Source organism: Galleria mellonella, unplaced genomic scaffold, assembly GCF_026898425.1.
Source record: "Galleria mellonella isolate WM207_F2 unplaced genomic scaffold, CSIRO_AGI_GalMel_v1 utg54, whole genome shotgun sequence".
NCBI lineage: Eukaryota > Metazoa > Arthropoda > Insecta > Lepidoptera > Pyralidae > Galleria > Galleria mellonella.
In genome coordinates, this window is record NW_026442114.1 from 1022817 (window position 1) to 1039031 (window position 16215).

At 32.0% G+C, this 16215-nt stretch overlaps 1 protein-coding gene across 1 annotated transcript in view; it reads left to right on the plus strand.

Moving 5' to 3' along the window:
• LOC113513854 (uncharacterized) overlaps nt 1–14837 on the plus strand; it is a 99436-nt gene extending 84599 nt beyond the window's left edge. The window contains exons 8-9 of the mRNA XM_052898827.1: nt 8573–8696; nt 12986–14837. Coding sequence (XP_052754787.1) covers nt 8573–8696; nt 12986–13096 — 235 coding nt within the window. The 3' untranslated portion in view covers nt 13097–14837. The remainder of the gene's footprint in view (nt 1–8572; nt 8697–12985) is intronic.
• Nucleotides 14838–16215: the final 1378 nt, after the last annotated feature.

Below are 16215 nucleotides of genomic sequence, written 5' to 3' on the forward strand. Positions count from 1 at the left end.
GCCGCAGACGAGTCAGACGCAGAAGGAGGGGCGCGCCCAGTTCCGCCCCTCCTCCTTCCCCACTAGGGCCGGGGTGATACCTGTGGGAAGGTATTGTCCCAATGGTCCTGGGGGATGTGCTAATATACCGGCGCATCCTCCGAGTGGTAGGGTGAGCACGCCATCCACCCTATCTTGAGAGAGGAGACCTGTTCTTACCATCTGGGGGCGGGTCGCTGCCGTCTGAGATGTGGTGAGTGCGAAAGCGAACCCATGTCTCCGACATATGGCACCTCGAGGGTATATCGTCTGGTTTTTAGTGGGTACACCCCCACCTTACGGGGGGATTCCCACAGTACCCATTCACCTCCCACAAGGTGTATGGGTCTGCTTAAAGCATTTTCCAGACGTTAAAAAAAAAAAAAAAAAAAAAAAAAAAAGGGTACAGAGGAATAATATTGGAGTCCTCAGGAATGGCAACGCATGGGGAGTATCATGGGCGAACAGTATACTCTGTTGTGTCCATGGTACTGCTCATTTCTATAGGCGACGGTTACCACTTTCCATCAGGTGGGCCGTCAGCTTGTTTGCCATTCTAAGTTGCATAAAAAAAATAGGCCATTTCTAGATGACGTATGAAAATAAAATATATACCAGATTTTAAGTTAAATCTTTAGAAATAATTATACCAGCTGTTAACTTCTGAACATAGTCCTTCGTCATAGACTACCTTTGTCAATAGTTGCCATTCTTGGCAAACGGGTTAGCAATCGCAGCTAGGCTTTGGTGATGTTTTAAGAGAGACGCTGCTGCCTATCCCTAGGTTACCTAAGTTGACCTACAGAAATACAACTGTGAAAACCACGCCTAATTTGGTGCAGTTTATATTTGCAGTATGCCGGAACTGTTTATGTGTCTATATCCTTTTACAAATAGACTCATGAATGTTTTGGGTTCTATTGACCTTAGTGAGACCCTTCGTATCAATTTTTACTAAATATCTTCTATGTACAGACATCGTCTAGTAACAAATTTATAATATTAGGAAGATTGCGTAAGAGTTTCAATCCGTGATACAAGTAGAATTTAAAACTTGAAAATTCATCCAGTATCAACAATTTGAAGTGGCAGTGAGCAGGCCATATAGCTCGAGCAACCGATAACTGTTGGGAAAGAAAGTTCCTCAGGTGGCGACCCCTTACAAACAACGCAGTGTTGGGCGATTCGCAAGTATTACAAGGAATTGTTAGATACAAGTGGTGCAGGATCGCGCTTTGTGGCGTAAAATGAGGGAGCTGAATATAGTCAGGATTGGACGATGGATAACTTGTAATGAATTAATCATAAATTCAATTAAGAAAGAAAGAAGAAAGAATAATATTTATTTGGCACATATAAAACAAACAACAACAACAACAAACAAACAACAATTACAACTAAAACATAAACAATTATAAACTTAAAGAAAAAGGAAATACAAAAATAAAATTACACTTAATCAGAAATTATGCGACCAAAATGGTTACCACTCAGCTATGTGTTTAGGCATTCATACGTAACGCCTAAGCAGCTGATGTTTCAGCTGTCTTGGATTGGAAAACAGGAATGTTTTCTATATCTAACTTCATTCAAGACTTCGTACCTATATGAAATAAATAAAAATGTCCTAGGCATTAATTTAGGAGTCTACTAAATTTAATTTTAAACCATAAGTGTCCATTTTCCGTTTTAAATTATCTGCTTCAATATTGATAATAGAAAAAGTTTTAGTGAGGACTTAATTTTTGTCTCTTTAAAGTTAAAGCTTATTTTTCATTTTATGCAAAACTTAAGACGTTTAATTCTATTAAGTAAAATATATCTGTAATGTATGAAGGTTAATGACATCTCGTTTTCATATTATGAGACAGCCGTGAGACCAATTTAATCTCAAGTGATGCGAAAATGAAAACTCGAAACAGAATTCACGATTTCGGGCGCTTAATTAAAATTGTGCGATTTTTGTAATTAAGGTTCGGGTTCAAACTACGAGTAATTTTCTTTATAAAGGTTAGATTGTAAAAAAACGATACTGTTTTTAATTAATAAGAAAAAAAACTTAGGAAAACGATCAACTTCTCTCCCAATCCTATGGCTTTTTTTAAATATTCAATTATATTTATTTATAATATACTGTAGATACATTTGGTGATCATTACAGCTATTTAGTAAATAACTGCGCTCAAAAATTGCCAAAATTGCTCAAAAAAAAATTTAATAACGGATGGTCCTGAGCTACCTGCATCTACTGACTACCTGCAATGTATTTGATCTCGTATTATATAATGTGTACTAACAATTTCGCGTAAATTGTTTAAATCACTAGAAATCTCTTTTTTTATACCACTGAGGTGGCAGTCAAGAATACGGCCCACCTGATGGTACGTAGTTACCGTAGCGTACCTGCAATACCAGAGGTATTACGCGCGCGTTGCCGACCCTGAAGAAACCTCTTTACCTCCATTTTGAAGAACCCAATGCTGTACTCAATTGGGAAAACCTTGGCAGGATGCGCATTCCATAACCTGAGTGTTCGTGGGAGGAAACATCTCTGAAACCGCGTTGCACGCGACCATCTAGGCTGTAGGATATGAGGGTGAACTCAATGTCGATAGCGAGCCGTACAATGGTAGAAAGTGGCCGTGGGCATCATATTGAACGATTCCTGTGTGAAAACTTTGTGTTTTTAGTCTAAACACACCGGTCTCATCGGTAGTACATCAGAGAGACAACTTCTCCTTTTTTCTACCAATTAATATAAAACAAAATTCTAATATAAATTCCTTACGACAGTAAAAAGGCAGTAGCACAACATAATAAATTACGAGTTCTTTAAATGTCACATTAAGTCAAAATTAAATAATAATTTCTTTGTAATTTTGACAGAAAAATTCGAAGACTCCCGTTGGTACTATTCTTAATCTTTGAAAGTATCAAATTGTTCAATTGTGAAAGACTACATTGGTGAATATTAGGTTTTACCAGTATTTGTTAAGATTTACCAACATGATCGCGTTTAGTTCGCGTTATGTGTCATTAAATACGTGTAAACATGTGAAAAGTTTAAAATTAACTATTACCAAAATGAGTTTGCAAATGTAAAGATTTTATAAGAGATTTGATGCATTCACCAATCCAAATCTAACCTAACCTACCTTTTTGACTACGTACTAAATATGTCTTAATTTTATGTCTATTTTTCAACATTTACCACGTCTCTGATGTAAATATAGAAAATATTAAATTTACCATAATTCGGGGTTGTACAGTAACTTTATACATGTTTAGTGGTGTTTATGCTCGTGTTCAGAAAAATAGATTAGGTTTGATTTAGTAACAGTCACAAAATAATCTTTCTTTTTATTAAATCCTTACATTTACCAAATAATGTTGGTAAATCTTTGTTTATTATTGTTATATCAGCCGTTAACTGGCCACTGCTGGGCATAGGCCTTTTCCATAAGAGGGCTGTTGCCAATAGTTGCTACGCTTGGCAGGCGGATTGGCAACCGCAGCTAGGCTTTGGTCATGTTTTAAGAAGAACACTTCTGCCCATTTCTCGACCATTGTGTTGTAAAAAAAAAAAAAAAAAAAAAAAATTGAATTTCCTTAGTCACCACTTACAACACCCACGGTGCAAAAAGGAGTGGCCCATTCTATGGCGGGAACTCACGGCATAGTAAACCCTAAAATTTTCGAAAGTACGGGCTTTTACAGTATATATATATATATATATATATATATATATATATATATATATATATATATATATAGTTTTCTCATTGTGATTATTTCTTGTAATTGTTTGTATCTATAATAAGTTTACTATTGTACTCTTTTGAAGGAAAAAATAAAGAATATCTATCTATCTACATATACAGATTATTTCTTTCCCTTCGTTTTAATTCACTCTTGTAAGCAAATATCTTTTAAAAAAAATATTAATTCTTATTTAAGTAACGATAGAAATGATATTATATTTAATATAATTCCAGATATATCCAAAAATATATAAAGTAACGATATTCTGTCTACCTATGTACTATTTATTTATATTTATAATAAGTTTACTATTGTAATCTTTTGGAGGAAACAATAAAGAGTATCTATCTATCTATTTATCTATGTACCAGTTGTTCTGTTTCGTTTTATATAGTAAATAAAGCTAGTGCAAAAACTGGCTCGTGATACATTAAATACCTTAATCTTCAGGAGTGGCAACACTAAGGGGCGTTGGGCGCAATATAATTAGCGTTGAAATATTCTGACGTTCATAAATGTCTTATTATTATAAGACTTACACATTAAGTCTCTCTTATATATTATTGTTTTTCTTTTCGTAGGATATTTTGTAGGACAATCTACTCACCTTTCACTCCCGAATGTTCAATGTTTTTTTTCTTTTTTAATATTTAAAATTAGAATGCGTATTATTACAGTATAGTAAATATAGTTTATAAGAGATTGGACTTAACGCAATACGCGGTCATACAATGCAAAAGTCTTAATATTAGTATAAGAACAGGGAGCTTTAGGTAAATGCGAAAAAATATTGTAGAAACATTGATGAGTAAAGAAATAGAAATGAATATCATCAAAGATCTGTATGTGTTTGACATGTGTTAAGTTAGCTTTGTTAATAATTATTAAAAAGGTCTGCGGTATGTTATAAGACTCTCTTTCTCTCTCTCTCTCTCTCTCTCTCTCTCTCTTATGTCTTCACTTATTACAACTCATTTCTCATTAATAGTCTAAGATCCCGCTACTGATTTTTGCAGGTATAAATCTTTTTAATGAAACATCTTAAATTGAAGAGGAGCGTAAATATAATACGATACATCTGGGTTGCCTCTTTTCAATTAGCCGCAACCTGGTACTTGTTGTGTGACGGTATTCTAGGCTATACTTAAATTTATTAGTCTTACCCTTACTAATATTATAAATTTGAAAATGAGTTTGCCTGTTTGTTATCTTATAACGCCATACCACTCACCTGCTCACTATGAAATTTGGTATACACGTATTATATGGAAATAACAAGGATAAATTACTTCTTTTATTTCGATTACGCGGACGAAGTCGCAGGTAACAGCCAGTATACTACATATAATATGCACAAGACAATTTATCACTGGCTTTAAAAACTATGTACTCCAGCAACACAGAATTGTACTGTAAATATCTTTAGATTATATTATATAAATAAAATAATACTGTAACATCTTAATGAATCTTGAAATAAAGGACATGTAGTAAACGATTATTGTTTATCCAAACAAAACGCGTATTCAGAGACAATGTCTTATAAAGTGCAGCCGTATAATGCCTCTTCAAGCCTATCTCGGTAATGCCTGAGGATGTAATTACATTTTAATCAAATCCCCTCTCTCGTCTTTTAAACGCCTCTCTTCTTAAATATAAATGTTCGTATCTAGAAGCAACGATAACCACTTCCCGTCAAGTGTGCGGCCATTTTGTTTGCCTTTCATCTATGTGGCCAGTAATTAAAATAATACATATTTTATTAAAACCGGTAGAAGTTTTAAAGTGTTAAACTTTTATTTTTAAATTCATTGTTTGAAAAAAGTTAAAAACAAAAATCTTATTTCTGTTATAATATTTCTATTAAATTTTTATTAATATTTTGGACTTTAAAAGTAAAAGTGAAGGTGAGGTCTATCCCTTGTAGGCAGATTTATAATACGCACATTTAGTTCCAAATTTGACGTATTAATTTGTTACCAAATATTTTAGATAGAAATTATTTTTAGAATTAAATTATTATTAGAAAATGTATTACTAGCTTTATACTCGCGACTTCGTCCACGTAATCGGGATATACTCGTATTCATTGAGCGAGTTAAAAAGTAGATTAAACCCTTCACCATTTAATGCATTGCAGTTAAATTGAATAGCTAAAACTTATGTGAAGCAATCATCTATTGAATCTAAAAAACTATATCTATATAGATAGATAGATATATCGTTTATTTGTTTGTTACTAATCACACACAAAATGTTCATAAGAATAGATAATACATAAAACAGCATAAGATTTATAAAATTGTGTTATTATGTGTGATCTGCAGCAATAAAAAAAGGTCGAAGCTCAGCGTGGAACATTGTTCAAGGAACAAAACACTGATTTTCAGCTTTAACCCATTTGAGGGTACGTGAGTATAGTAATTAAAATAAATATAATATAAAAAGAGCAATATTCTTGGTGATTGTCTGTGCGGTGTGTGTATAATAAAAATAATGTAAATAGTTCAGGGTATAATTTGATATAATTTTAACTGAGTGGTAAGGATAAAGCGAAAAAAAAAAGAAAATATTAATAAGAGAAACATAGAAAAAAAAATATTTAAAATCAAATACCTGAAGAGATTATTATACCATATTATTGTTTATTTGTTAATTAGCATGCCGTGTTCCCTTAAAATAATTGTACACTAAGTATAAATAGACAGTAATTTTATTATTAAATCTTATCAGTGTAATATTTGCTAGGAGACCAAATAAAGATAAAATAAAAATAGTACATGTATACTATATTTCAGTGATTAGTTAAGCCATTAAGATGCTAAGAGATAACAAACAAATACTGTTTATTTGAATAGAATTATTTTGTTTTATTTCAGCTAACATTAGTATACGAATATGTGTCTGCCAATGCTCGAAAATTGACCTCTGCTATTTCTTATTTCATTGTTAAAAGTTACGTAAGCACATATTATATTTTAATGTAATAACTACCATTTTAATTTACGTGTAATAAGATCGAACTAGATCGACTAGTTTCGGGATCAATTCGTTATCCTTAGTCATGAGCGACTGGGTTACAACACACAACCTTCCATATTAGCCATCAGTCTATCTAATCAACAATATGCGCGTGACATTCCTGGTTTTACAGACGTCCACAGGCTACGATAGCTCCGTTTACCTTCAGACAGGCCGTATGTTTCTTTGCCACTATAGTAATATAAAAAATCTCTGACTGCCATTTTGTTCACGCACCTTTTGTAAGACAACACCTATTTTAACAAAATATTAACAAACAAATAAAGTCCCTTTTGCATTTATAATATAATAAGGGTTCGTTCAGAAATATTGAAAATTGACAGAGAGACAATGTTGACATTTCGAGAATTCGATGCACAAGATCTTAAATAATTTGATTTATCCTTACGGATGAATTACTGTACTTTATTTGTTTCTTTCTGATCAAATCGGAAGGTAGCTTACAAACCCGTAGTATGATAGAAGGTTATGTCCCTCTAGGGACAGTGTGTGTTAGCCGCCAACGTGTAGATTTGTATGTAGGATTTTCATATGGTTTATTAGGGTCATGTTTTTTATTTGACTCACGCGGTCGGTTGGCAGGGGTTATAAATACAAAGCGGCTGGTAAATATTATATAGAGTTGGTTTGGTCTTGTTGGATTTAATCATTTCGCCCGTGAAATTATATCATTGTATTCACCTGTGTATTTGGAATGTATTCATATTTATATACGAGTATCAAAGGATCAAACTTATATAATACCTATATATACAAAAATAAGTAGGCTAAATATTTTTTTTTATTCGAGTACAAAAGAGACACTTTGTACAAAAGTCGTCTGCTTGGATACCTCTGTCTTAGTCGTGGTTCTGCTTTGAAGTAGTTGTGTTTGCATGACTGCATTTCGGTTTGAAGGATAGGATATGGCAACAAGGCTACAAGGTATAGAAGCATTATACATCTTAGTTTTCGGGAATGGCAACGCATGAAGGGTATCATGAGCGATGCAGTATACAGTATACTATATTATGTCCATGGTACTGCTCATGTCTATAGGCGACGGTTACCACTTTCCATCAGGTGGGCCGTCAGCTTGTTTGCCATACTAAGTTTCATAAAAAAAATCTAGAAGAATGATATGAATTATAAAATTATCTAAAGTATAGGTAAAGGGCAAGGGATGGGCAGCAGCATCCCTCTTAAAACATCTCTAAAAGCCTAGCTGCGGTTGTCTACCCGCCTGTCAAGTGTGGCATCTACTAGTAAAACTCCCTTTATGGGAAAGGCTTATGTCCAGCAGTAGACAGTTAATGGCTGTAATAATAATAATACATAAGTATAGCTAATTTCTCTTAAAATATGCCTACTTATTTTCTTTAAGGTATTGATAAAACTGTTTTAAATTAGATCAGATAATTTGAAATAGCAATACTCAGATATAAAGATGATAAATGAGAATTTGACGATTTATCTCCAAAAACTTATATTAAATTTAATCGAATTCAATTTCAGGAATTCAAAATGTAACAAGCAACTCATTACATACTTCAACATAAGATAGATAACCTATACTAATAAAAGCGAAAGACTTTGTTTATTTCAATGCACTAACCTCTGAAACTACTAGTCCAATTTGAATTGTCTTTACCTATTTTTTGAGAATTACTATAGGCTATTTAAAATTACGATACCATCCCAAGCAAAGTCAGGAGATCTAGCTAGTGATAAATAAAATAAAACTTAATCATAATATTTTGTTTTCTCATAGTGTTCACGATGACAACACAGTACGTGCGTACGTCGATTGCCGCTGGCTCAGAACGGACGTCTTGGAAAAAGACGCCTTGGTTACACCGAGGGACGCTGATCTCATTATAGGCTATCTCTTCTCGGTAAGTGGACGGTTTATTAAATAGAAACTGAAGCGGTCCGTAAAAAGGAACGCTCCAAATATTTAGTTAGGACTCCCGAATTCTCAATATAAGGAGTTCAAACGTCTATATTTTCATACACTGTCTCAGTTTACTTGTTTAATTCTCTTATGATTTCATTAGATAGCTATTTATAAATATTTTTTGTTACGTCTGCGAAATATGCGTATCCAACATTATTTTCCCAATCTTCTCTTAATATGTTTTCCTTTTCCATCTCTACTAGCTGTCATTTCCACATTCACTGCCATTCTGTTCATTTCATTTTTCATTCAGTCCATTCAGGTTTTTTTAGGTCTTAGGACAGAGAATGTTCTTATAGTTATTTGCATTCATACTTAATACCTTAATAAGAAAATTTGCACATTTTCTATATAATAAACTTCACAGCTACTATCCATATTTGTACCCATCACTGTTCGTATCCGGTATGACAGATATTGAAACGCTTGAGGTAAGGCGAAAGGGCAATTTGGTGGTGCACTATTATCTGTATTTCAACGGCAGAATAGACAATCCTGCAACTCACAGCCGTTGTTCTTTGTACGCATTCTAATTCTACATGCGATTGCGTGCATATCGATTTCTATAAACACCATCGATTCGCACCTGCACTACTTAGTTTTCACCTACTTATCAAGCTGTTTATCTTCTCAATTCTCTGATTGCTCAGCAGCCAAATATTAATATATTTAATATTTGGCTGCTGTAAGTAAGTAATCAGATTATATTAGATATAATATAATATACAAATTAGATAGACTTTCTAAATGTTGTCTAGAATTTTTAAGTTTGTAAAATAAAACTTTGGCTCACTAAATGTTTTGTGAGTGTAGTGTATTGAGCAATTTATAAGCAAATAGATAAATACCGTTATATCGTCATCAAATTAACCAATAATAATAAGCTTTTCATCTCTGTGCTTTACATATCCATAAAATATGTAGACTGAATTATTAATTTTCTAAATATTTCGTCATTAAACTGTTACGTTTAGAATTTTGCAACAGGGAAATTTCGGTGTTCAAATATTCATAGTATGAGAGACGATGGAGTATACATCGTTTTACTCCACTGAAAAGGGTACATAAATATTAGAATTTAATATGAAAATGTCTATTAAATCCATAATAATTCATTTGTAAACATCTTCAATCACTTGAATCGGATGTAGTTTTAGGCAAGGCGAAATAGTGTTATTAAAAATTTATAATCTTATTATGCTCGGGAACTGAATATTTTTCCCAAAGGAAAACGGATAGAAAATCGATAAAAAAATTACTTAATACTTACACGGTGTTACCAGCCTTGTGGTTCTGGCATAAAATGGGCCACACCTTTCTTTCCCGTGGGTGTCGTAAGAGGCGACTAAGAAAACTTAATTTTCGACGGATAGGCAGCAGCATATCTCTTTTAACATCATAAAAGCCTGTGATTGCTACTGCTGGCAAAACCTTCCAAGAAAAAAACCTTGTATATTTTAGGGTATATGTTCAACAATGGATAGTTAACAGTTGATATGATGACGATGATAGTCATCATCGTCATCATCAACTGTTAACACGAAATCAAAAACTTTTGACGTCTTTCAAATCGTGTTTATTTTTTCTTTGTATATTAATGGATAATTTTGTTTACACTGTGTATAAATAGGTATTTATTTAAATTAGGTTTTGTTTTTAATCTTATGATGCCTGATGATACATCAAGTTTAATGAGTAATAGATCCTTGTCTGTGAACAGCGGGTTATATTGTAATAGTCATTACACTAACTAACCAGAGGGAGACTTTGTACAAAAGTCGATTGCTTGGGTACCTCTGTGTGTGTAAAGTAGTGTTTGGATGGCTGTGTTTCGGTTTGAAGGGTGGGATATAGCGTTAATTTACAGGGTATAGAGGAATAACATCTGAGTCCTCAGGAATGGCAACGCGTGGGGGGTATCATGGACGAAACAGTATACTCTGTTATGTCCATGGTACTGCTCATATCTATAAGCGACGGTTACCACTTTCCATCAGGTGTGCCGTCAGCTTGTTTGCCATTATAAGTAGTATAAAAAAAACTAAGCTTGAGATTAATTGAATAATCTGTTCCAAAATAATACGTCTCAACATTGTATGTTTTATGTTCTCGTTGTACTTACGACTTCGCGGAAACTTTAAGTTCGTTCATTTCCATTTCATATCTAATACAATATTTGTCTTTTATATTTGTTTAATTATTAAATCTTTTCCTGTTTATTTTTGTTTGATATTTTAATTTATATTTGTATACTTTTTGTAAAAAAAAAAAACAATATATCATGTATGTATATAACAATATACATACATGATACTGTCATCATTTCGTCCTTTCGTCATTCGTCCTCCGCTAAACATGTTTATCATTCGAACTTTGTTAATTACTTTCATTATTTTGCGGATATCCTCATTGCAGATTCTATTACGCAAAGAAACTCCGAGCAAGCTATGGAGAGGATAGCCCTCTCCATAGCTCGTTGAGTAACTTGAAGCTTTTGCATACAAGCAACTGTACACGATAGTGTGTTATTGTAAAATTCCAGATTCTCACAATTTATATAACATTATTATATTTTTTACGCATCTGAATAATTCAATATTCCAATAAAAAATGAAGATTTACCTGAATGTAAAATTTATGGAGTATTATATTATAATATTCCATAAATAGACGTAAAGGAAAGGTAAAGGTCGACTGCGAGAAAATGCTTTTAACATTAAGATTTTCTTATATATCTATATTTACGTACTAATGAATAAATGAGGGTAGTTTATTATATTTATTGGTTTATTTATAACGTGCAATTATACATTTATTTATAATGATTATTGCATTATATTTAGATGAATCTATGGCTACAACAAGAATTAACTCTCATTCAATAACGCATACCCAGTTCGACTTGGATCATGTAAAATGTCTGGTGAGAATTTAGAAAATTTTCTACATTACTCCAGTCTGAATTATTTCTTAAGAGTAATCCAGCCGTACCTTCGAACTAGAATTAGAACACGTCTAAAATGTCAGAACAAACAAATTGTTCAATTTCAATTAAATTTGCGTAGTCTTTGTATATATTGCATTCAAAACTCTTGACCAGTCAAAAGTACTTTTGATCGTATGCTTAAGTCAATAATACTTTTGAATAAAATAACAGTTAAAAGTACTTAACCTAATATCTAAGTTAATCGCAAATTTGCAGTCAAAAGTACTTCCACTAGTCAATAGTACTTTTGACTGGTTAAGAGTTTTAACTGCAATATATACAAAGACTACGCAAATTTTATTGAATTTAAACAATTTGTTTGTTCTGACATTTTAGACGTGTTCTAATTCTAGTTCGAAGGTACGGCTGGATTACGCTTAAGAAATAATTTAGACTGGAGTAATGTAGAAAATTTTCTAAATTCTCGCCACACATTTTACATTCGACACTGCACTTCGAACTCCGGTTTCTCGTTCTGTTTCTGCATAAGCCGCATACAGTCAATAACTTAATCATAGAATTTATTCCAGTTCTCTTGGCAATATACCAAAACTGTAATAGAATTCTCTTTCTACAATTTGATTTTAAAGTTCTTCTACATTTTCTCAATGGCATTCAGTCACTATTTTGACGATCATTTCTGCTAACGTAATTATTAGCGTAATTATTAATTTTCTACAAGTAATATTCAAAGTACATCACAATCATGACATACAGATACGCATGGACTCATCTCGTATTTATATACAGTCAAACTTACAGCTTTTCAGTTTAAGCTAAATGTTCACCGTTCCCGCCATTTTTTCCCATTTCGATTTTCAAGTTTAATATTTTGTATTAGTGCTAGTTAATTGTTTAGAACTTGGAATTCATATTTATGCACACACACACTCATACAGCTTTTGTTTTGAACCGACTTCGAAAAGAAGTAGGATCTCAATTCGGTTGTATTTTTTATATTTGTTAAATTCTGTTTTTATCTGAAAGGATATACTTGCAGATTGGCTTCATAGTAAACTTATCAAAATCGGTTTAATGGCCAAGTTTTTAAATCAAAATTACTGGTTTTGCACAATTGAAGTCTTATAGTATCTTATATTATAATAACTTTTATAGTAACCATTTTTGATAAAAAAAAATACTTTACGCTTACTTTACTTTTTAATTTAAATTCGTACCTATTTTACTGACTTGTCCAAGGACGTCTTTTACAGTAAATTCACGTACATTTTTGATGACAGGGCGATCTGGAACAGTTGGTGCTGGTGCCAAAAGCTGGACAAGCGCAAAAGCAGTGCTCGAGCCAAGTGAATGGAATATCAACCCCTTACGTTACACTGCACGACTCGTAACTGAGAACTAAATTGAACTACACTGAAGAAATACGGTAATGTCCAATAACGTGCTTGGATACAACATGTTTAGATGAGGAATTTGTGATTTGGACTTGATTAATCTAAAAACAGTCAGCTACTATGCAAAATTTGAATTACATGAACTACAATGTAAATGAAATGATAATAATTACAAAAGATCTCTGAATATAAGAAATGAAATTATATATATAAACTAGGACCATCGTACGGTACTTTGTGTGTCTATGACAGTTTATATCACAATAATGTATTATGTTGAATTAGTAACATCTGTAGATAGTAAATTTGAGAATATACTTGGTAAAAACATATTTACTTTTGAAGTAAACATTGAATCTGTTTTATGGGTAATAAGAGGATTTTAAATATGTACAGATTATTTCTTGGGTGTGAATAAAAACAAACATAGCAGACAAGTAAAAATGTATTATGAATAACAGTGAATACGATATAAATTTGCTATATGAAATGTAGGTTTTGGTTCTACAAATGAGTGCTACTAAACTACAGCATATAATTGATTCAACCATAAAATATATCGCATAATTATTTAGTAACTATAAATTTTCCAATTAACTACATTTTCCTTTATCAGTAGCCTACTTTTATCTGAATATTATGAATTTTATTCATAATCTCAGATATTAAAAAATTGGAGATAACGTACATAATATTATTTCTTAAGCTAAAATTCGATAAAGGAGAAACTTAATTTACGAGAATGTTTCATTAAATGAAATGAGAATGTTTGCCTAAATACAGACACTTATTAAAAATTTGCTGCTTAAGATTAGTTGATTTAATTGTAACTTTTATCTTAATAAAAGAGAAAACTACGATTTGAGAGTAAATGAAGAAATTTTAATACAATTTCTCATGCATTACTGATCAAACTGAGATGAAAAGTAATAAACAAGCAAAATTTGTAACTTCTAGTTGCTGACGATAAGACAAAATCTCCGTAGAAACTGATACCGTAACAGTGTTTTAAAACAACATTACTGATAACAACTTCACACGTTTTATGAGCGAGATATTTACTGTGAATTTCGAGACTTCAAAAAGATATAAGTACGTAAATATCCCCTTTACAAAATAGATAAAATCAATACGTGTTCGCTAAATGAAAGGCGGCTACGTTTTACGGTTGAGTCAATTACGTGTTTTAGTTCAAATGTGACTCGTTCCACTTAAAAAGATTGCTTCATAAATCTAAGTTAACACTACTTACGACATCTGATAAATGTAATACAATAAATTTAAGTACTTATGTATAACAGAATAGAATGGGAAATAGTTTTTCTTACAATTTAGCCGGTCTAATGTAAATATTAGTCTCTTAAATGTAAGTTTCAGTAAAATTATATACCTAATGTATTTAAATATTCAGTCGACTTTGTTTCAGTGATATGTTTCAGGTATTTTGTGTTTATATTACATGCGACCTTTTTTGTTGCATTTTAAGGAAAACTAGTTTATTAATTAAAATGTAAAATGCCTAATAAACAATTTTAACTATTAGTATGTTTCAACAGTAACATTAGCTTAAAATAAAATACCAAAACATCACAATAGTTAAAGGAGATTTATCAGGCAGAAAATGTTTGTAAGTATAAATTATCGGTTTTATTTATCTTCTATCATTTGTGTAAGATGTTTCAAAAGAAACTGTTACTTATGATTCCCTTGAATATATGATTAAAGAAGGTTACTAATATTTATGGTTTTATTTATCCCAGTCTATTTATTACATTAAATGTTTCTTTTTTTATAATTTAAGGTCAGTAAATTATAATAATAATATAATTTATTTGTTGAAAAACACGTAAATGTAAAATATGTAAAATGGATTCTCACTGAACATGAAGCAAGACGCCTTTATTTTTTTTTTGTTGTTTAGAATTATTGGAAGTGTTTTGAGTGCATATCTTTTTTATATATCATAGGGAGCAAATGAGCATGTGTCTAACCTAAAGGTAAGTGCCTATCGCCGCCCCTGAGCAATTACAAGATCGGAGGAATTACAAGTGCGTTATTAGTAAAAAGGACTATGTCTTATTCTTAAATATTATAAAGTCGAAAATATCACCTTTTCACTGTTACAGATCTAGTTAAAATTTGCTCACTTTTTTATCACATGACTATTGCGCGAGTATTAAAATTTTTCATATGATATATAGACTGTAGAACGAACTTCTCTCTGAAGGTTTTCCTTTACACAACAAATATGAAGCTCTACAAAAAATGTTCCTGTACCTTTTTGCAACACATTTACAAGTGTTCTTGGCCAAAATTTATTTATTTATTCACAGGAACACCAATAGCATATTGCATTATAGTTTTTATATAACTAAATAAAACACAATGTTAATACACATGCTTAAAAGTAAGACATTTCCCATTAAATCGACTACTAAGTTATTTTCCTAACAAAAATTTTCATTGAAAATTAATGAAGTTAAGTAAAAAAATATATTTAAGTACACAAATTCTTCCTGCCTGTCTCGTAGGAATTGACGTTAATGCACATAGGTCATACGACCATAGATCAGTATCATTCAAGTTAAGCAAAAAGCGATAATCAGAATGTTTAGGTATATTAACATATGCCTGATTGATTAAGTCTGTTGTTTCATGAGAATTAACCAATTTGTATTGCGCAGTATTGACCTCCCGCAGGAACGTAATGTTCATGAATTATTGACGCCAGAGTTAGTACTAACTTGTCCAAATTCAATTACACATCAATATGGATGCAGACAACCAATCTATATTTAATGGACCGACTTAAGGTTTGCGTGAGACGTTATGTGTTTCTGTGCAAGATTAGTTTGTAGATAATCTTACTAATGTAAATTACATTTGTGTCTAAATACAAACAATGTACAAACAATGTACAAGCAATGTACAAACAATGTACAAACAATGTACAACTATGTACAAACGAGATATTTAAGAAAAAATACATATATAAAACCTGTCATGATCAAGACGTGGTGCAATCCATCTCTTCCTTATCCGTGTGTGCTGTAAGAGGTGACTAAAGGAACTTCATGGCGGAGGGATGAGCAGCAGCGTCCTTCTTAAAGCAACAT